The sequence below is a fragment of the Ipomoea nil genome, unplaced genomic scaffold (assembly GCF_001879475.1).
Source record: "Ipomoea nil cultivar Tokyo-kokei standard unplaced genomic scaffold, Asagao_1.1 scaffold2159, whole genome shotgun sequence".
Lineage (NCBI taxonomy): Eukaryota > Viridiplantae > Streptophyta > Magnoliopsida > Solanales > Convolvulaceae > Ipomoea > Ipomoea nil.
In genome coordinates, this window is record NW_017618587.1 from 1504040 (window position 1) to 1526334 (window position 22295).

General features: G+C 37.3%; 5 protein-coding genes across 11 annotated transcripts; 3 read left to right on the forward strand and 2 right to left on the reverse strand.

Moving 5' to 3' along the window:
- The first annotated feature begins 1074 nt into the window (after window positions 1-1074).
- LOC109149664 (14-3-3-like protein B) lies at window positions 1075-2978 on the forward strand. The gene is made up of 4 exons (XM_019297579.1): window positions 1075-1833; window positions 1999-2121; window positions 2433-2549; window positions 2663-2978. The coding sequence occupies exons 1-4, from the start codon at window positions 1348-1350 to the stop codon at window positions 2717-2719; spliced, it is 783 nt and encodes a 260-aa protein (XP_019153124.1). The 5' UTR covers window positions 1075-1347; the 3' UTR covers window positions 2720-2978.
- A 628-nt stretch (window positions 2979-3606) lies between these two features.
- On the reverse strand, window positions 3607-4999 carry LOC109149663 (VQ motif-containing protein 9-like). 2 transcript variants are annotated; one of them, XM_019297578.1, is made up of 2 exons: window positions 4679-4999; window positions 3607-4639 (listed from the first exon to the last, which is right to left on the reverse strand). In XM_019297578.1, exons 1-2 carry the CDS (start codon window positions 4883-4885, stop codon window positions 3914-3916), a joined length of 933 nt encoding a protein of 310 aa, XP_019153123.1. In that variant the 5' UTR covers window positions 4886-4999; the 3' UTR covers window positions 3607-3913. The 2 variants fall into 2 exon arrangements, with proteins under 2 accessions (XP_019153123.1, XP_019153121.1); XM_019297576.1 differs by having other exon boundaries at window positions 3607-4998.
- Window positions 5000-11816: 6817 nt separating this feature from the next.
- Window positions 11817-13959, forward strand: LOC109149665 (cytochrome c oxidase subunit 6b-1-like). The gene is made up of 5 exons (XM_019297580.1): window positions 11817-11950; window positions 12844-13143; window positions 13245-13327; window positions 13437-13518; window positions 13674-13959. The coding sequence occupies exons 1-5, from the start codon at window positions 11909-11911 to the stop codon at window positions 13725-13727; spliced, it is 561 nt and encodes a 186-aa protein (XP_019153125.1). The 5' UTR covers window positions 11817-11908; the 3' UTR covers window positions 13728-13959.
- A 657-nt stretch (window positions 13960-14616) lies between these two features.
- Window positions 14617-17769, forward strand: LOC109149763 (serine--tRNA ligase, chloroplastic/mitochondrial). 3 transcript variants are annotated; one of them, XM_019297728.1, is made up of 9 exons: window positions 14618-14947; window positions 15032-15183; window positions 15488-15581; window positions 15662-15810; window positions 15879-15971; window positions 16038-16384; window positions 16713-16847; window positions 16984-17077; window positions 17242-17769. In XM_019297728.1, exons 1-9 carry the CDS (start codon window positions 14722-14724, stop codon window positions 17509-17511), a joined length of 1560 nt encoding a protein of 519 aa, XP_019153273.1. In that variant the 5' UTR covers window positions 14618-14721; the 3' UTR covers window positions 17512-17769. The 3 variants fall into 3 exon arrangements, with proteins under 3 accessions (XP_019153275.1, XP_019153273.1, XP_019153274.1); XM_019297729.1 differs by having other exon boundaries at window positions 15035-15183; XM_019297730.1 differs by lacking the exon at window positions 17242-17769 and having other exon boundaries at window positions 14617-14947; window positions 16713-16857; window positions 16910-16988.
- A 124-nt stretch (window positions 17770-17893) lies between these two features.
- LOC109149762 (uncharacterized protein At1g04910-like) lies at window positions 17894-21386 on the reverse strand. 4 transcript variants are annotated; one of them, XM_019297726.1, is made up of 10 exons: window positions 21006-21386; window positions 20515-20613; window positions 20246-20345; window positions 19997-20153; window positions 19513-19822; window positions 19278-19411; window positions 18979-19192; window positions 18688-18872; window positions 18511-18606; window positions 17894-18405 (listed from the first exon to the last, which is right to left on the reverse strand). In XM_019297726.1, exons 1-10 carry the CDS (start codon window positions 21162-21164, stop codon window positions 18252-18254), a joined length of 1608 nt encoding a protein of 535 aa, XP_019153271.1. In that variant the 5' UTR covers window positions 21165-21386; the 3' UTR covers window positions 17894-18251. The 4 variants fall into 4 exon arrangements, with proteins under 4 accessions (XP_019153271.1, XP_019153269.1, XP_019153270.1 ...); XM_019297724.1 differs by having other exon boundaries at window positions 18688-18936; window positions 18968-19192; XM_019297725.1 differs by having other exon boundaries at window positions 20246-20354.
- Window positions 21387-22295: the final 909 nt, after the last annotated feature.

Genomic DNA, 22295 nt, shown 5'->3' on the forward strand with positions numbered 1-22295 from the left:
TATACTGAAGATTCATTATTTGGTAGTGTATCAAGTAATGAACTTTCAGCATACAAATAATATACTTTCAAAAAATAAACAGTCAATGTTAAAAATGAACATTTAGTATATATATAAAAAGAAAATGTAACTTATAAAATAGACCATGATTGAATTGTACCAATCGTTATGCGATGGACCCGTGTCCAGCATAACAATGCCTAACGGCACTGTTATCTCCTTCTTCTTTCTTTTTTCTTTTCTTTTTTTTTTTTTAAAAAAAAATTCAGACCGTTTCGTTATAGGAGTATATGTTCATAATTTTATTACTATATATGTTAATAACTGTACATTCATAACTCCATAACTGTATGTTCATAACTCTATAATTGTACATTCATAACTCCATAACTGTACATTCATAACTCCATAACTGTACATTCATAACTCCATAATTGTACATTCATAATTTTCGAAGCTCTATGTTCACAATTTTAGAGCTCTATGTTCATAATTTTATCACTATATGTTCATAATTGTAAGTTCATAATGTCAGAGTTCTTTGTTCATAATTCGATCAATAATTGTACATTCATAATTCCATAACTGTAGATTCATAATCTCATAACTGTATATTCATAACTCCATAACTGTAGATTCATAACTCTATGGCTGTACATTCATAACTCCATAATTGTACATTCATAATCTTCAAAGCTCTATATTCACAATTTTAAAGCTCCATGGTCATAATTTTATCAAATATGTTCATAATTGTAAGTTCATAATGTTAGAGCTCTGTGTTCATAATTTCATAATTGCATAACTGTACATTTATAACGGCATAACTGTACATTCATAACCCAAAAGAAATAACGCCGTTAACGGCAAAACACGCACGAATTTTTTTTTAACTAAATGACGCGTTTTTTAAAAAAAAAACGACGGCGTTCATTGTGGACACGGGTCGAGGGCATAATTTGCCGAATTGTACTCACAAGGCCACAATATACCAAAAATGAAATTGTATAGACATTTATATAATAAGATGGACCCGATCCAAGATATAATAATTGGGCTTACAATTTCAAATCTCAACTGCAATATGGAACAAAGACTTATTTCAAAAAAAAAAAAAAAAAAAAATTAATAATTGTGGAACACAAGAAAGGCTTGAATCCAACGGCTGGGATTGGGCAACTCACGGCCACCCATAATGGCCGGAAAACTATCCGGAAACTTCTCCTCTCCGTTCATGTCTAAACAAAAAAGCTCCAAATTAAACATACATTCTCAGGCTCCATTCTTCTTCTCCAAATCATACATTCATACATACATACATCTGAAATAATATTGTGAATTAGAAGAATGGCGGCAGTGACGGCGCGTGAGGAGAGCGTGTACATGGCCAAGCTGGCGGAGCAGGCGGAGAGGTACGAGGAGATGGTGGAGTTCATGGAGAAGGTGTCGTCCTCGCTGGCGGAGTCGGAGGAGCTGAGCGTGGAGGAGCGGAACCTGCTGTCGGTGGCGTATAAGAACGTGATCGGGGCACGCCGGGCGTCGTGGAGGATCATCTCCTCCATCGAGCAGAAGGAGTCGTCCAAGGGGAACGAGGATCACGTTAATTCCATCCGCGATTACAGATCTAAGATCGAGAAGGAGCTCTCCAACATCTGCGATGGCATCCTCAAGCTCCTTGACTCCAGGCTCATCCCCTCCGCCTCCGCCGGCGACTCCAAGGTCTTCTATCTTAAGATGAAGGGCGACTACCACCGCTACCTCGCTGAATTTAAGACCGCTGCTGAGCGCAAGGAGGCTGCTGAGAGCACTCTCTCCGCCTACAAATCCGCCCAGGTCCTTATCTACAATCCTTCATTGCATGCTTAGCTTTCAAATCTACTGATTTACCATTCCAATTATTTTTTTTTGAGTGACGATGGAAATGAGGCCACCAACTATTCGAGAATATGCCTGAATGAATTTTGCCTTGTAAATCATATTTTGTTTCATGGATCGCAGGACATTGCAAATACTGAGCTTGCACCAACCCACCCAATCCGTCTTGGACTGGCGCTTAACTTCTCTGTCTTCTACTATGAGATTCTGAACTCTCCTGATCGCGCTTGCAGCCTTGCAAAACAGGTCACCATTTCTGAACATGCATGCTTTTTTTCTTCTTTTTTTAGTAATCATTACCCGATGTGTATGTGCATACCCCACATTGTGATCATTCTAGTCGGCAAAGGACTAGGGAAAACCAACGTTGTCTGATCCATAGTTGATCAGCTCAAATCAAGAAGATCAATAGACCGATCTCTACCACTGAGAGTCAATCTCAATCTTGTAACCTGATCAACTTGGTTGGGATTGGTATTTGGGTTCAACTTTAATTTCCCAACATAAAGATTTAAGCTTTCATGGTTTTCTTTACTTTTCTTGTTTGTATACTGCAGGCCTTTGATGAAGCAATTGCAGAGTTGGACACCCTGGGAGAGGAGTCATACAAGGATAGCACCTTGATCATGCAACTTCTCCGTGACAACCTCACTCTCTGGACATCCGACATGCAGGTACATACTTTTTCTCAATAATTGAAAATAGAGAATGAAAACGAGTAGAGAAAAGAAATCATCACAGAATTGAAGTAAAGTAGCCTAAACATGTAGTTTTTAATTTGGTGCAGGATGATGGGGCTGATGAAATCAAGGAAGCTCCGAAGAAAGAAGAAGAGCAACATTGAGGATGGTTGGCATTGTACCAGGAGCCGCAGCAGCAGCATTGTTCTACTTGCATCTCCTAGATTATTGTTTTTGTTCTATGCAATGGTTTTTCATTTAGAGGTTCTATTGTCGTCATTCAAAATCAACTGTTTTACTCCCTCTTGAGTGAGTTTTTCATTAGGTGTTTTGAGTTGTATTGGGGCATTGGATGTATACAAAACCTTAACCATCCTTTCTCATATGGGAATATTAATAAGCCTCCGCATTTGCAATCTTATATACTTAGCTTGTTACCAATTTGTACCAAATATAACCATCTATGATATGTCTAGTTACACGGTAGAATCAACAACGTAGAATTAATAGACCAAATTGGTTAGCGGTTCTGGTTGTTGGTTAGGATCACAAGACGAGTTTATCCTGTGCATGTAGCTGAATGAACTAAAAATGATTCTCATTTGCATAGTGACTTCACATTGTGTAGTAGGTTTAATCAAACATAGTTTCCCTTTGAGGGCAAATACCATAAACCATACAAAAACAGTCCAAGGTTGGTTGAAGCCTACTTTGTACCACAATGGTCCCAATGTAGGACACCCGACCCGACCTGATGAAAACTCAGGTCATATGATTTAGGTCAAACTTACACTTATGAGTTGATGGGTAGAAATAATTGAAGCTCTGACACATGTTACAATCAAACATGTGTCTAACATATGGATATTTTCAATTCGCTATCTCATATCTGATAACGCTAATACAATCTGATACAATCTCATAAGATTGCTAAACAAGCCCTAAGTCTTACATAAAGTTCACAACAACAAAAGAAACAACTCTATCTCCATGTTGAATTATCTACCAAATTTGCTGGTTTAGAAGAAAAATGTAGAGCCAAAACAGTTTAAAAAATCTCGAGTCTTTTTCTCCCAAAATATCCATGACAATAATATTCCACTAAGAAACAAATTTTTGACTGAGAAGAAGGAATACAAGGTTGTTTTTCACTGTCCTTAAACATCCATTTACAAAAGAACCACCTATTTTCAGATTGGTAATTTGGATTCATCTCACCAAATGTACAAGTTTCAAGCTAATATACCATATATGATATACCCATTGTGAAAAAGATTGAATTTTTTTGGTTTTCATTCAAGACCCTAATTAAAGTTCTTACCTTTTTTGGGATTTTGTTTGTACTGAAGTGAAATTACTCAAATGCCCTTCCAGGTTGGGCTGGGGACTGGAACTGTCGGCGAAAGGGGTAGCTGCTGGAACCCTAGTTGACTGGACGGAGAAAGGAGGAGACCGGGAGAGTGCAGCGGGTAAGAGGACCTCGGCGACGGCAAGCACCCGAAGGGGAGTGGGGATGATGGCAGCGCCGGAAATGGTGGAATGGGTGGCGCCGATGATGGCTGTGGAGGAATGTTCTGCAGCTGCGGCGGAGGAAGAGGCGGTTGAGGCTGCGCCGGAGCTGGGCCGGTCCACCGCGGGGAATCGAGAGGGGCGAGCGGGGAGAGAGCGGTGGAGAATCGCTTGGGATCGGAGTCTATGGCGGCGCCGGAGATGGAGCCGCGGAGGAACCTCATGTAGGCGGAAATCGGGGACTCCGCCGCCCCATGAACCGCCGGAAACGGCGGTAAGGGGGAGGGAGGCTGAGCTTGAACGTGGCGCTGATCGCCGATAAACCCTCCACCACCCAGCATCTGATTGGTGGGGAGCGGCTGAAGAGGAGGGCCGCCGACAACGTTCATCAGCTGCGGCGGCCGGTTACCGATTTGCGCGAGCGGCGGCGGGCGAATCCTCTGCAGCCTCGAACTGGGCGGCTTGGGCTGGTGAATGGGCGGCGGAGTAGCCATCCGCTCATGCGCCGGAGATCCGGTGAGCTTCTGAACCACATCGCGAAAATCACTCTTGTTTATATTATAAACCGGAGGCTGCTGCTGCGGCGCCGCCGCCGCCGCAGCAGGCGGCTGAGCCTGGACATCATTAACTATCTGAGAACTGAGAAGACTCTGATTCTCATACACCGGTGGCCTCCGAACAGGCTTAGAAATCTTATGAGAAATCTTGCTAAGATTCTTCAAGATAGTATCGCTTCCGCCATTATTATTACCGCTTGAAGCAGATAGAGTAGTGGAGGAAGAATCAGCACCGCTCCCTGAAGAATGAGAACCTCTATCCATCAACCGCCACACAAATAACACACCTCTTCTCCTTCTTCTTCTTTCTCTTTCTAGATATCTTTACCTCTCTCTCTCTATAATTGTGTGCGCTTCTGTGTGGGGCTGTATCTATATCTTTTTGTTTATACCAAATCTTTCATGGATAGAATTTGATTTGTTTTTAACTTTTTAGGATGTTATTCAAGATGAGAATGATACGTGGATTTCTATTTTTTACTCTTAACTTTTATTTTTCACACAAAATTTTGATATAAGCACTTTTATTGGAATCTAAAAAAAAATAACTTATCAGAACTCTTCATATGAGAGAGTAAAATTGAAGGGGTAAGATTTAAGAGTACATGTAGTATAACTATATTCAATAATATTTCTTTTCAAGAATTGTCTACTATATCCTTTTAAGGCATCCTTATCAATGCATTTTGGTGTGATTTTTGAAAAGACAGAGCGTATAGGGAGGAGAGAGAAAAAATGGAATTCTTGCATGGAAGACTGTGTTTTTGTTTCCTTAGTGGGACCCACCAAGAAAGAAGATAATGAAATGCGCCTCGCGTGAGGCGCAAATCTTGCGTCCAGCCGAGCGCGTGCAATGGGCGTGTAAATCTTTGCTTCTTTTATTTTTTGTAATTTTATTTTATCATATTTTGTTTTTGTTTTTTGCTTTTTCTTCTTTCTCTTCCCTCCCATATTCTTCATAGTCACACCTTAAAAACTCTTCAAAAATTACAACTAGTGGAGATGCTCTTAATCATAACGAGTCGAAGAATTCAACATTCACTCTACTCTATCACTGAATTGTTAAATAAATTTTAAGTGATATTTTTCATTCATTATAACAATGCTATGTGTGCAATTTTTTAATGAGTTCGGACACGTACTAATGAGTTCAACTTTAAACGAAAAATATTAGTCATGAATTCAAATATCGTATTAAATTTAATTTTAAAATAATAAAAATTCAACGTGACTATTAGATAGTTAAAGAGTTGATAATGAATTAGTACACATACCAAGAGCTCAATTTCAAACGTAAAATCTTAGTCATGAATTCATATCGCGTACCAAATTTAATCTTAAAATAATAAAAATTTAACGTGACTATTAGATAACTATGAAAATGTACTAAAAAGAGCAACAATTAAAAAAAAATCATATAATATTTCGTTGTTGCTTATCGTAGCAGCCTAGAAGGTTTGGCATGACCACAAGCATTGTAAGTGGGGACAAAACAAAACGACAAATGTGTAATACGAATTTATAATTTTTTAATAAAAATATCTGTTAGTATAATATACTCCGTAATATTGAGATTATAGTACTATACCCTAATTATCCGGAACAATTTTATAATATACTTTAATTAATATTAACGATAAAATAATAATAATAATAATAATAATAATTATTATGATGATGATGCATGCTTTGGAGCTTTTAAAAGGCGAGAAAAAAAAAAGAGGATTATGTCTTTAAACCCCGTAATTAGAAGATGTTTTGGGTGTAATCCGAAACTAAACCAAAACGAGGAAGCGTGTAAAAGCATGATGTCCGTTGGATAAAGTAATAACGTTGTTGAGTTTTACTCATCTTCACATGCAAGACGAATACGTACGTAGGTTGTTTAATTGACAAAGGAAAAGGGTCAAATAAGTCATCAAACTTTAACTGAAAAGTCAATTAATTTTGTTTTTTTTTTTAAGCTGTAATTAACCATCAATAATTTATTTTAATGTAATAAAGTTAAAAAACTGGGTAATGACCTGTTATCACAGGTCATTAGAGTTTCGACAACCCACCGGTGAGATTTTGGTGAGCAGTCGTCGGTCACAGAAAAAGAGACCAAGGTTGTCTTCTCCGGCGAGAAGGTGGCCACAGTGGTCGCCTTCGGAGATACAAATATTTTTTTAATCGCATTAAATACAACTAAAAAACTAGACATGCATTTTGTGGAGTATCTAATTTAGATATTGACTAATACCTTAAATTCATCACAAATTGTATACATTAATATTAAATTGCAAATAATTGAATACAATTTTCATTAGGAGTAATTTGCTTCGATAGAAGTGGACGAGTAAGTTAAATATAATTATTGTATCAAAAAATTACAAATTTAATTATTATCAATATTCTACCGTTCTACATTTTCATGTAATAATTATGAATTTCTCTTATCGCCCAAAATTATTAAGGAGTAGTAGTTTCTAGATTTTCTTTTCCTCATTCGTGGGCCCAAACTTGGTCATTGTTAGGTAGGTTAAACCTGCGGAATGCGTTTGATTAATTAGGTGCTGAACATGGTTTGCGTTTTCATTTTGTCCTTATAAGGGTTAGGTTAAACTTAAATATTATAATGATACTTGACCTCAAAAAATATTATTTACTATAAATATACAATAATAACGATGTTTAATCTCAAAATTAAATTATGAAATTAAAATTTTTAATGCTATGTTATAAAATATCACAATAATTACTAGAAGTACAAATAAGGAAAAGACGAGTAAATAATATTATATAGTGCTATTAGTTCTCTATTCGTGCAGTGTCGAACTAATCATGTCAATGTTATTGTTAATATTTTGAATAATAATAATTGATAGATAAAATTATATATGATGATAGGGGTCCATGCCTTTCTGGTGTATATGTTGGGTAGCAGAGATATAGAAGAGCATCGTGCTTCTTATTATTTGTAAAGTATAATAGATGTGTAGTAAGCCCACGAAAATGGTGGTTGAGTACATTGGGTGAAGTATAACTCAAATACCATAGGATTATGAGTCTAATTTTTGGCAACACCGTTTCGATCATGTCGTCACACCGAGAATTCATAGTTCTCTAGCTTGTCGGATCGGAATTATTGACTATTACACATGAGTGATGTTGGTTTATCCTTGCACACTGTACACCTCTAGTCTAAAAAAAAGTTGTAAGTTGACGTTGTCCTTATTGGTTGGTGAAAGTAGGTTGGGCAGACGACGTGTTAATGTCGTCAGACAGTTATGGTGGCCTAGTTTAACCAGAGTAAGAATGCTACTTGTTTGGAGTTGATCCATTAGATTTATTGTATAAGTTATTGAATTAATTATATTATTATATAACCACATCAATAATACTCCGTATTAGGTTTAGTGCAACTTAGTTGATTATTGGGTGATAGATGTTGGTTTTACGATTAACGGATTACGGATAGATGACGGTAGGTCAACACCACCGTAAAGATAACGAGTGTAGAGAGAGAGAGAGAGAGAGAGAGAGAGAGAGAGAGAGAGAAATAATGATATAATAAGGAATACGTGTTTTATTATGAAAAATTAAAGTTTTACCATGATTTGCGTTTCCATTTTAATTTGGCCATTATAAAGGTTATAGGTTAAACTTAAATATTCTAATGATACTTGACCTCAAAAAATATTATTTACAATAAACATACAATAATAACGATGTTTAATCTCAAAATAAAATTATGAAATGAAATTTTTAAATGTTACACTATAAAATGTCACAATAATCACTGCAAATATAAATAAGAAAATGATGAGTAAATAACATTGTTGATTTTTTGAATAATAACTGATAGATAAAATTATATGGTAAAAAAAAAAAAAAAAAAAAAAAAAAAACTTACCCCTTAACGCGCCAACGATTGAGCGTGTGCAGTCTGTGCGCATGTTGTGCGTGAAACGCTCTAGCTTGCGATAATTCGTTTCATTCTTCTCTCTCCTAGGGGCCCACAAACAACTCTTTTCTTGCAAGGAAAAAATTGCTTATCTTTCATCCACATCATAGTGGGCTCTACAAAAAAAAACCAAAAAAAATATGTTGGTGTGGTTGCTCTAAGTGGGTGAAATATAATTCATCTACTATAAGGGGTCGTTTGGTTCATGGAATGTCAGATTACCTTAGGGAATGTTAGATTGCTGAGAATGTTAGAATTCTGTGTTTGGTTAAAACTGAGATATGTAATATAAAGCTGTTTGGTTGAAGAATTGTTCTTTGTGTTATAATGGTTATTTTACTTTAATACCCTCTACATTTTTCATGCATTTCAATGTATGAAGTTCAAAAATTTTGTATTAACTTTCACTGCAAAAGAACTATCAGTAAGAATGCAAAAATAAATGTGAGAGAGAAACCAAGGATATCAAGGGCAAATTTTATAAAAGAGTGAAGGGTAGAGTCTGTAAAAAAAAAATGCAAGGGAATCTTACATTACCTAAGAAAATCACATTCCCTTCAAAATAAGGAAAATGTTGATGTGGAGGTTAAATCTTATTCCATGGGAATGTTAGATAACTTCAACCAAACACATGAATGTCATATAACCAACTAAAGATAACCCTTGTTATCTTAGATAACCCGAACCAAACTCCCCCTAAAAATTATGAGTCTAATTTTTGCCAACACATTCTCAATCATGCTTGTCACACATGGACTTCTTAATTCTTTTGTGAGATTTATCAACTATTACATAGAGCGACGTTGATTTACCCTGCACACTGCACACCTTCGGACAAAAAAGTTGCAAGTGGGGTGACGTTATCCTTCTTGATTGGTCAAAGTTGGGTGGGCAGACGACGCGTTAGTGTCGTCAGACAATTATGGTGGCCTAGTTTGACCAGAGTAAGAATGCTACTCGTTTGGAGTTGATTCACTAGATCTATTATTTGAGTTATTGGATTAATGCTATTATTGTATAACCACATCAATAATATTAGGTATCATGACGTTGGCCTGTATGTGCAACTTAGTTGATTATTGGGTGATAGATGTAGAGAGAGTAAAATAATGATATAATAAGGAATACATGTTTTATTATGAAAATCGGATTTGTTTTACCATGATTTGCGTTTTCATTTTGTCAATATAAAGGTTATAGGTTAAACTTAAATATTCTAATGATACTTGACCTAAAAAAATATTATTTACTATAAATGTACAATAATAACGATGTTTAATCTCAAATTTTAATTACGAAATGAAATTTTTTAATGCTACACTATACAATGTCACAATAATTACTGGAAATATAAATAAGGAAAGGATAAGTAAATAGCATTGTTGATTTTTTGAATAATAATTGATAGATAAAATTATATTGTGAAAAAAAAAAAAAAAAACTTACCCCTTAACGCGCCAGCGATCGAGCGTGTGCAGTTTGTGCGCATGTTGTGCGTGACGATAATTCCTTTCATTCTTCTCTCTCATGAGAGCCCACAAAACTCTTCTCTTGCAGAAAAAAAAAATTGCAAGTGGGTTGACGTTATCCTTCTTGATTGGTCAAAGTTGGTTGGGCAGACAACGCGTTAGTGTCATCAGATAATTATGGTGGCCTAGTTTGACCAGAGTAGGAATGCTAGATCTATTGTTTGAGTTATTGGATTACTGATACTATTGTATAGCCACATCAATAGTATTAGGTATCATGATATTGGTCCGCACGCGCAACTCAGTTGGTTCTTAGGTGATAGATGGTTTTACAATTAACGGGCAGTCAACGGTGTGTTAACACCGTTGTTAATATAACTAGTGTAGAGAGATAATAAAAGAATGATATAGTAAAGAATAAGTGTTTTATTATGAACAAATCAGATCCATTTTGCTTTTTGTGAGGGTTCATACAAGAGGACTTGGTGTATTGGAAGGGAACTAATTCATAAGATCTCTTGCATTAGGAGACCTTATTAGTTATTACAGTAGAAAATAAATAATAGAGTCATACCGCGCCAAGAATTAACATGAGATAATCCACTCCTACTCAAACCGGATTAGTGAACTATGAGCCCCCACCTTATTTACACAGCTTGCTAGCCTCCCAAGTCATCCATGTCCTATCATAGTCGACAATTAAGGTTCGACCAGTTGCCGGGAACAAGGACCGACTGAATAGGCCTTAGTATTAATAGATTATGAGCAAAAACACATGATTTACTTCTGCAGTGTAATAGTATTATCTAATGTGATGAGTTCTCTGTGAGTATTAAGCATTGAGTTGTCTTTTATGGACAAAGTTCTCTGACGCTGTATAATTAATTGACCGTTAGAATGGATGGATTGAGGATGTAATTAAATGTAGAAATCATTAAAACTTTACCAAATCATTAAAACTTTACCAAGTAGGTATGAATGTATGACGTGTGTTTAATAATAGAGGTCTTATCCAATAAATATTAATAAATCAAATAATTATTACTGCCACCCACCAGTCCACCACTGGTGACCGTTTTGTTCAAAACTTTACCAATCGTTATACCCTACACCACGGCGCACATAACATTGTGCGCCGCGCGCCTCCCAAAACGACGTCGTTTTGGATCGTTTTGGGAGGCACGGTAGGAAGTTGCTGGGATTATGTGTATTTGTTCACACAGTTATGTGTATTTGTTCATATAGTTATGTGTATTGGTTCATACAGTTATGTACATTTTTTATACAATTATGTACATCCGAATCAGAAAATTTGTGTGTATTATGTTAATAGTTGATGTGTATTATGTTAAAAGTTTATGTTTATTATGTATTATGTTAGATTATGTGTATTATCTTTTAAAAAGAGTATGTATATTTTGTTATATAATTATGTACATTCATGTATACAATTATGTGTATTCTAGTATAACATTATGTACATTCTTGAACAGCGGATTTTTTTTAAAAGAAAAACTACCGCCATTCACTGGGGCGGGAAATTTCAAAAAAAAAAAAAATTAAAACGACGCCGTTTTGCATCTGGGCGCATAGTGCAACGCGCGCCGTGGTGTAGGATATAAATTGCCAAACTTTACCTTCTGGGCTATAACTGGGCTTTACCACATCTTTGACTAAGCCCAACGACAGGAATTTACTAACAAATAGGCCCAAATTATCCAGGCCCACGAACAACACCACCTCGAATCATGTGACGTGTCAACCGGAGGCCGCCCCCTCAGCTTCTGGAAATTCTAGCAAAAACCTAAATTCTCTCCTCTCTCTCTCTCTCTCTCTCTCACAGATCGGCCGCCGTTTGCTGCTGGTCAAACAATGGCAGACGTCGATAGTGCTAAACACCCAACTCTCTCTGAGGTAATACTCTCCGTCTCTTTCTCTCTAATTTCACGCCTGTGCCGACACTTTTCATGTATGATCTGATTCTTTTTTTCATGAGTTGTACTTCTTCTATCTGTATTTGATTTTGTTAAAAGTTTGATTTTTCATTGGGCACTTGAGATTTTTCCTCCTGGAGCAGTCTGGGTTGACTGGGTCAGTTTTAATTTGAGAACTTGTGGTGTAGATGATAGGTTGATAAGCCTAGTTAATTCTAGCTTTTTTGCAGTTTTTGGAAGACTATCATGTTGAATTTCAATGTTTCTTTGTAATTCCAAGGTTCTTGGAATGAAGATTTGTGGTCTGTATATAGATTTAAGTTAGCTACTTAATAAGGTTCTTTGGGTGCTAACTATATGTGTGTTTGTGCAAATTTAATAGCTAGTGGATTTTATTGTTTCTGCTTCTTTCCTGTACCCTTTTAAGAAATCCTGCTTTTTGCAGAGATTTCGATTCAATTTGACATGTTGTACTTGATCTGGAAACCTAAAAGCTTGCAGTTTTTTAGTTTTTAATGTTTTCTGCCTTCCCCTATAGAATGTAATAATCATTTGGGAAGGTAATTTCTCTGGCATCATTGGCAATTGCATACATGCTTAGTATACTGATTCATATCTGCTCCTAACTATTCCTATGCATTTCTTCATAAGTTCATACTGCCCTCTACTTTGGTTTAGCTTCAATTCATTCTTTCGGAAATTCATGAACTTATAATTAGTATGTACGTTTGATACAGTGGAAGTGGTGGTTGATTTTTCATGTATAAGCACCTCAAAAACCTCTTACTTTGGTTTTTGCTTTTAGATTTTCTCCTACCCAAGAGATGCTCTTTTTTCTGCATATTTCAATGTTTTTATTGTGTTGATTGACAGCAATATTTACTGAAAGAGAAAGAAGAGAAATTGGACGCACCTGTCGAGCCAGTAGAAGATGATGCTTCTAAGACCACTGAAAATACTTCGTCGGAGGAAGTTGCTCCAAAAGCTGATGAATCCCCTGCTGTTGAGAGTAGTGCAGCTGCTGAAGAAAGTAGTGTAGCATCTGATGCTGCTCCTGCAGTTGTAAGTGATGAACCTTCTGCCACTGAAGCTGCCAGTGAAGAAAGCAGCCCGAGTACCGAGGATGATACCTCGGGTGGTCAAGAAACCGCTGATGAAGCTGCAGAGGTTAAGGTAATCCTAAGTATTGTTTGTTTTTTAATAGTGCATTTGCTACGAATATTCTTTATTGCATATGCTGATTGTTTTTTTCGTGTGTTACAATTGGGCACCAGCTTGAGACAGCTCCAGCAGATTTCCGTTTCCCTACTACAAATCAGACCAGACACTGTTTTACCCGATATGTAGAATATCATCGGTGAGTCAAACAACAAAGCAGCTATGTATTTTGACGATTATGGTATTTGTTCATTTAACAAATTTAGTTTATGCTTATCAAATATTGATTGACTTGTTTTGCCTTTCAGGTGCATTGCTGCAAAGGGTGAAGATGCATCCGAGTGTGACAAGTTTGCAAAGTATTATCGTTCTCTTTGCCCCGGAGAATGGGTAATGTTTTCTCCACGATTTTGCACTACCCAAGTTGATCCTTTGTGTTTTAGTTCGTATTTCTTTTTGGCATTACACAAATCAATTAGCATGACAAACAATGATACACGGTTCAACTCTGATTCTTGCGTGTTGTTATGTTGCTTCGGCTGCAGATAGATAGATGGAACGAGCAAAGGGAGAACGGCACCTTTCCTGGTCCAATATAGACTTCAACGGAGCCATGGTTGCTGGCGTCGGCTTTGGAATTTGAATGTCACAAGCTTTTTGGGGTGCTGTTGAAGCACAATGAGATAATAATGTTTTGGCTTGTTTGTTGAACTAAGTTCAAGTCAAATATGATTTTAGTGATCCTACTGCTCTTTGCAACCAATTCTTGCTGATAAATTTTACTCAAAAACCTAATACTATCCATTATAGTTTGGACCAATTTGGCTCCTATGTTTCTCTTATAGTCAATTGATTGATCCTTGATGTGTTTTGGTTACTAATTCTTGCCCATACTTCTTAACCAATTCATCTAAATTTTTACAAGGTTAAAGGTATCATTATAAACCGGTAAAAGTCAAGTGAAACTTGTTTGCGTGTGACGAGCTTGACTAAAATAATATGATAATTATGTTCTACCTATTTGGTCATTTCTTTTTTCTTTTTTCTTTTTTTTTTTATTTTTAATACTACTGACTCTCTATTATAATATAGTATCTGTTCATAACCATTTTCTCATTTGTCTTCTGAGGCTAGTCATTTTTTATAAAACGGCTTTTTACTTTTAAAAGAGATTGTGGGAGATACACCCATTGTTCTGAGGTCCTTGTGAGTACTATACACTGGCCTTCCAATACAATGAGTTGCTAAATTACTATGATTTACTGATTTATTCCTCTACTATATTGTACGAGTTTCTTCAGTATAATTGTACGAGTTTTGAAAGTGAGTGAATTTCATCTTTTGTGGAAAAGATAATAACTTTAAAAGTTACATATAATCCCCCATGGTACTATACTACTATGATAGCACATATGTTAATGGACTTAATGCAAAAATTGTAGAAAAACATTCTTGAAAATGTTACACCATATATGGGGGCAAAATGGGAAAACTTGATACAAATCCTAGACCGGTGGCCGCCGGATAAACCCAGTCTACCCTTTTCTCTTTGCGGGTCAGATGCCACTCAACTGAGCAAACAAAGCTTTAGCCATGGCGTTGCAATACTGCTTCACATCATCAACCTTCAAATCCCTCAAGCTCACTGCCCTCCCATCGCTTTCCCTCTTCAGACCCATTCCCAGAACCGCGCCTTTACGCCTAATCCCCCACCATTCATCTCCCTCTTTTCCTCTCCCGCACCTGCTCAGAGCTCTCTCCGTTTCCGCCGTCCAATCCACCGTCGCAGACGCCCCTACCACCACCGAGGACAGTAAAGGTTGCTGCTTTTTCTCATTTTCTCTTGACCCTTTCATAAGTAAATTTATTGGGTATTTGATAAAGATTGAATTTTGGTGACTAGCTGCGAAGCCCCCTCAGTGGAAAGCCGCGATAGATTTCAAGTGGATTAGGGAGAACAAAGAGGCTGTGGCTGTGAATATTAAGAACCGAAACTCCAATGCAAACTTGGAGCTTGTTCTGGAGTTGTACGAGCGGTTGCTCAATGTTCAGAAGGTTAGGTTGATTTGCATTGTGTTAGATTTCTCTAATCAATGGTATAATATGAAATTAATGGAGTTAGATTAAATGCCATTAATGTTGGTTACTGCATTTTCATTCTTGAAGTTTACTGTTTAATACTCCTTTGTAGTGTTAGTGTCTGAGTTTTTATGAATATTGCAATTCCCACTTTGCCCACAAAAGGCGAAATTCCCTTGCCTCGGGTCTTTACCCCCTGGCACGATAGGATAGTGGAGGGATAAATTATGGAGGTCTAGTTTCTTCTCGAGTGTAGCTAATTGTTAGTCACAGATAGCAGGAAGTTGAAAGGCTTCGGGCCGAGAGAAATGCTGTTGCAAACAAGATGAAAGGCAAACTGGAACCAACCGAGCGCCAAAAGCTCATAGACGAAGGTTTATATAACGTTGTGTTGAACTTAGAAACGTTTTGTTGACTGTTGTTATCTTCTTCAATCTTTCTTGTATTTTTCCAGGGAAGAATTTAAAGGATGCTCTTGTTAGTCTGGAAGAAGAGCTTCTGAAGCTTACTGACGAGCTTCAGCAAGAAGCCCAGTCTATACCAAATATGACACATCCAGATGTCCCATTGGGGGGAGAGGATTGTTCTACTTTGCGTAAAATGGTACTATTTTAGACTAGTTTCTTGATCGTTCACTATACATCTTATAATATCAATAAACGTATTTGTAGGTTGGTAAACCTCGTGAGTTTAGCTTCCCGATAAAGGATCATGTACAGCTCGGAAAGGATTTGGATTTGTTAGATTTTGATGCGGCTGCTGAGGTATTTTCTATTTTTCTTCCTTTCCCAAAATTAGTTCTAACAATCTCGCTTTTTTAAAAAAAATAGGTCAGTGGGTCAAAATTTTATTACTTGAAGAATGAAGCGGTTATGTTAGAAATGGCTCTCGTAAACTGGTCTCTCACAGAAGTAATGAAAAGAGGCTTTACACCGCTGACTACCCCAGAAATTGTCCGGTCCTCTCTTGTTGAAAAGTGTGGTTTTCAGCCCCGTGGAACTACCACTCAGGTTTACTCCATTGAGAACACCGATCAATGCCTCATTGGCACTGCAGAGATTCCGGTTGGGGGAATTCATATGGATTCCATGCTTCCCGAGTCGTCATTACCGTTAAAGTATGCGGCTTTCTCCCATTGCTTCCGCACCGAGGCTGGTGCTGCAGGCACTGCAACGAGGTAAACTAACCATAGTTTTAATAGTTATTACTCGGACCACAGTTCAAAATTAGAAGAAAGGGTAACTTTACGATTTTGCCCCTCAGATTATACACTAAATGAAGGATTAAGTTTTTCTGGCAAAATTTGGCCGGAGTGACCGAAATTGATAAAAATTGCATAGTCAATGTACTAAATTAACACTTTTGAAAGTCGTGGACTGCAATTAACCAGACCCCTATAGTCACAGGACCAAAATTTCTCTTCTATTCCCGAGTTTTAGTCATCTGGCATGAGAAAACATAACATTTCCGTGACCATGCATCACATAGTTTATACTTTGGGGCAGGGGTCTTTATCGAGTTCACCAGTTCAGTAAGGTGGAGATGTTCATATTATGCCGACCAGAGGAAAGCAACGCTTATCACGAAGAGCTTATTCAAATCGAAGAAGACCTCTTCACGTCCCTAGGATTTCATTTCAGGTGCATATCAGAGTTTCGTCTTTGTTCATTATGTGCATATGCGTTTCCTTATTAAAAAGGCGGGGTTTAGCCTTTCACATGTATCTTCTATATTGCTCCCCCTTCCCCGTGATCTTTAGTTTATAACTCTTTGCAGAACAATGGACATGGCATCCGAGGATCTAGGCGCCCCCGCTTACCGCAAATTTGACGTGGAGGCATGGATGCCTGGTCTGGGCCGGTATGGCGAGGTAACAATAACAAAGCGTGTTTTTTTTTTTTTTTTTTTTTTTTTTCTTTTCCGAATGCCTCTTGAATTGTATACTTGGGGGAATGAGAACTTATGCAAACTAATGAAACTAGTCTAAAACACCTACTGGGGTTTAAAATCGTATTTCCTGATGATCTTGAACAGATTTCCAGTGCATCAAACTGTACTGACTATCAGAGCCGCAGACTGGGAATAAGGTATCGCCCAGAATCATCATCTGCAAATTCGAAGAAGGGTAAAAACCTTCCTCCCCCGCAATTTGTGCACACGCTGAATGCCACTGCGTGTGCAGTTCCGCGAATGATTGTGTGCTTGCTCGAGAATTATCAGCAAGAAGATGGCTCTGTTATCATTCCTGAGCCTTTATGCCCTTTCATGGGTGGCCTTCAGATCATCAAACCGAGACTCAAATAGGAAAAATTTTGAATCCTGGTTCTTATTTTTTGCATTAACATACTGTATCCCTTGATATATAGTGTTCTTTTGTTCCCCATAAATCCTTTTTTTTTTTTTTTTTTTTTTTTTTTTTTTTTTTGAGAATTTGAATTTCCTGCAAGAGCAGCATAATTTAGAAGACAAGAAAGAATCTGTATTTAGCTTGTTCTCGTCACTTACCTGCAATTTTGTAGAGCACAAGATTTCTTCTATGTGAAGCTTCCCATTTTTACCTAATATTTTAGTGAAATATTCCCAGTTCATATGAAGTTATTAATTTCTTCTCATCAATCAGGCTGGCTGATATAATATTGAATACCCTTTTTGAAATAAAATAAAAGCAGTAATAAGAGGTTGGATGTGATGAAAATTTGTGCCATTCATTGCAGCAGTTAAAAACAAAGAATGCCCACAAATATTTCTGCAAAAACTCCTCTTCCTATACTTGTGTTCAAAAGAATGCTCAGAAAAGCAAACACAAAAAAATAGTTTGCTTAATGTACACATTGCTTTCCTGTGAGAAATCTCTCCTCTGTAATCTCTGTACAATCTGTGCTTTAAGTTCCCCTTGAAGCCAAAAGATGACATATACTCATCTTGCAGCCCGAGTTGATCCACCGTTAACTCCTATGGCTCTAGCTTCAATAATTACGATGCCTGTAAGCTCGCTCGGGTGTTCTTTCCTTGGGGTGGGGAGAGACATTCTTCTCGTCTCTCGTTTATTTGGTAGCGTGGGAGTTGTTTGTATATGGTGGCTCCGTTTGACACAGGCAATCTGGTAAAGGATTCACATAAAACGCCTCTTCTGAACGGGACCTATCCATTCCTTTTGTTCCTGAAATTGGCCCTTTTCTCTTCCTTGGTGATCCTTGCCTGAGCATCCAACAATTAAAAACACAAGAACTGAAAACATCACGATTTCTTGAAAAAATATTCAAAAGAAAAAAAAAAAAAAAAACCTAATCGGGCTTAATGTACCTTCTTTTATGGATTTCAATCAAGCGGTTTGACAGGTTACTGCCTTCTTTCATTTTCCCCATCTGAACTTTGTCAAAAAAGCGAACGAGTACTTTCCTGAAGAGTACGGGAAGGTGATTTAAGCCACGCTAATGGATAGTGTAACCTAATCTGGATATACAAAATAAGGGAACTTGCCTATCAGGAGAAATAGTTTTCCTATGTCCTAGGAACCGACGATGACCCTCAACTGCTCTTGCCATATTTCCCGAGTATGAAGGGATAAATATGTCGCTCTCAACTGACACAATATAGTCCAGCGCAGCCATCTGAGATGCATGGTTCACAAATGGTTCAAGCTCTGCAGCAGATGCCAACTTTTCCTGCACGATAAAACAGTATGAATCAATCGTCAAACCTGATGTCTCACATTCTCCACGACCAAACTGAATAAAAGACAGCACTACACTGCAAAATTCTAGTATATACCTTATTCATTAATAAGGGATAGCGTGATCGTAGATCAGACATGCGGGATTCACCCCCATATATCTCCCCAGCGGCGATGTATATAGGAGTTTTCGACGGAAACCCTAGAGATGAAAGGAACATTCCAACCTCCTTTGGAGTTAACGGGCAATAGCCTTTGGCTCTCTGTTCTAACGGATCAATGTCTTTCACTTTCCACCAGGTCGTGTTCTCCCTGAAAACGAGAAACAAATCAAATCTACTGTATTTTTTTTAAAAAAATTACTCTATAAGTGCATGAACTTAGAGGTTAGTCCTACCTGATTTCTTTTAATTCCTCCGCTTCTTCTGGTGATAAATCGTTGGTGCATCCACTAAAGGCAAGCATGTCTTTTTCATATCGTAAATGTAAAGCAATATATGGACCATAGGATCTCATCCGGTCAACCAACAACTGCAAGAATAACAGAACGATAAGATGAAAATCTGTAGCACATGGGACAAAATGACAAGAACAGCACCACTGCAATTGAAAGTACGAATGACAAAACCAACCTTTCCCATTGCCTCGATTTCGGGTGCGAAACGAAGGGCTTCATAACAAGCTCGGCACCGCAATTTTTGAACGTCTGGGGGAAGATTATTATTAGCTAACCGTGAATCAGACTTTGCAGCTCGAATGACCTTATATTCGTTCCACATGCCAGCTATTTCTTCCGCATAGTAATCCATACCGGACCAACTTCTGAAATGCTTAACTGCTCTACTCGCATTTTCCAGTTCAATAGGTAGCTTTCTTATGATCTTGATATCATTTGCCAAAGAACTAATGAAATGATCTTCATCAAAAACATCGGAGAAATTGCTGCAAGCAAGGTATACAGAAGTTCAAACACGAGAAAAAACACCAAACAGAAGTCCAAAAAATAAATGATAAGTTAAGGGAATTGAAGCATGTGCTACATCTCAACTAAAAGCCTAAGCTGATAGTTGGATTGCACATTAATGGCTATATGCTCAACAAAGGGAAAGAGGAGACCTAGAATCGAGCCAAAATGAGCGTTTATCGAGCTCTGGAATCACAAGAGTAGCATTTATAATACGAGCAACAGCAACCATATCACATATCCCAGCCCTCATCTGGTTAAGCCCACCATTTGTATGAACCAGAAGGTAGCCTTGAGACTCCGGAGGAGCTAGAGATCAAACATAGAACGAAAGATCAAAAACCCGCATATACTTATTTCAAGCTCCAACTTATAATCTAACAAAAAAGAACGCTCTTTACATGTGTACGATTCGCTGGGCACTACACAAGGAACATAGTTTCGATTCGGTGGTCGTCTCCATAACTTGTCCAGATTAGAACTCCGATTCGCACCATCCAACTGCCAAACCTAAATGGCTAAATGAGTGAAAACATGAAAGAAATATAAAGACATTGTATCATGAACACCAACAAAAAGTCACCAAAAACGAAACTAATCTATGATAATCATTCTAGCAGCAAATTTCACATAAATCATTCAATCGAAATATCGAGAGCAAAAAGAAAACCTTGCCAGCAGGTCCGGGAAGTTTTGACAAATGGGGCGGGAAAAATTCTTGAGTCCAGCTTCGCTTTCTGCTCCGTCTTTGGTACCCAAATTCATATAGCTATAATCACAACCAAAATCTTAATCAATACATACATACATTGACACATATATGCACACAGATAATGACAACTAAAATGTTTATACATAATGCCTAATCCCCAATAGAAGACAAAGTAAAATACATGGTTCCAAATAATTCCAATCAAAGATTTACACGTGACCTCAAGAAAACCCCAAAAGAACACTAATGTCCCTATTAATAAAACAGACGTTCATAATATGAACCAAATAGACAAATTATAATAACACTAAGAAATGGGAATCCTAATTTCAATACTAATCTCAAAGTTTCTGGGTTCAATATGCGTTCAAGACACTAAAAACTCGAAGCCCTAGCGAGGTAGGGATTCAAAAAACGAGCAATCAAAACTCATTTCCAGAGAGAATTACCGTGGGGAGCTTGTCAGGCAACTTGGTTACCTCCGAGGACGGGAAAATCACTTGGACGTGAGCGGAGAGAAGCGCCACAAGGGCTATTGTCGCTATGGCGCACGTTAGCACCTGGCGCAACACCGCCACCGTCGTCCTCCTCCGCCTCTTCTGCATCATCGTCGCCGTCGCCACCGCCGCCTTCGACTTTCCTGACACTATGGAAGAAAAAAGACCAGAAATTTCAACAGCAATGCACAAAACAAGAACTGCCCTCTTTTTCTTTCTCTAAATTTGTATGGAAAGTTTGTGTATAAATCAGATTCGGGGTTGATTTAGATTCTTTCTTGCCTTTCTCGTGTTAAGCTGTGTATCTTAGTCATGGGGTGTGGCTTTTTTGCTGCTGGGTGGTTTCTTGATGGCATTTATATGCGCAGTTGGAATTTATATATTACTCCCTCAACTCAACAACTGCTTACAATTAAACCCTTCCATCTCATTTTTTATACATCCAACCCCCCTTATCCACCCTCCACCCACTTTTTTATTTTATTTAATAACTAATTCAGATTTGGTTAGAATTGCCCTCGAAAACTTTAATTTTTAGTTAAAAAAATGTCTAAAACAACATTTTTAAAACTAATACACATATATAGCATGTTGTATAGTGCTTATTAATTCTCTCAAACTACTCTGTCAACAAACTTTGACTATTACTTGGAGAAAAGTGTAACATAGAGCTTTTAATTGGCACGCGCGTGCACACACATATATAGGGTCTTGATCAGGTGAAAATAGTCAGCAAGATAAAAAAAAATGAAACCGTTGATTTGTTCAAATCAACGCGCCTTAAAAAAAAGGAGAAAATTTTTTAAACTTTTTAATATAAGTCAATACGCTTGTAATATAAGATTTTTGTACTTTGTAGTATAAATCTTTACACTTTATAGTATATATACTGATGCACTTTCACATATCAATTTTGGAAAAATAGGGTGACATTTTGTTTTTATATTCCCAAAAATAGCAGTTGGGTATAAACTGTGGACAACACTGCAAACTAGTAACAAGCAAAGTTAATGTCAAGAAAATAAAAAAATAAAAAGTAATAGAATGATTGTGTTTACCTATATACCATTTAAATATTTACTTTTCATTTATTTTAATCATTGTTGTTTCTGGGCTTATTGACATTATTTTCCTGTGTTTAATTTTTTTAAAATAAAATTTACCAATTTGACTGAAGTGTAAATTGTAATTTCATCAACTATATACAATTCTTTTTGGGTAGTCAACGGTGACTTATTTCAG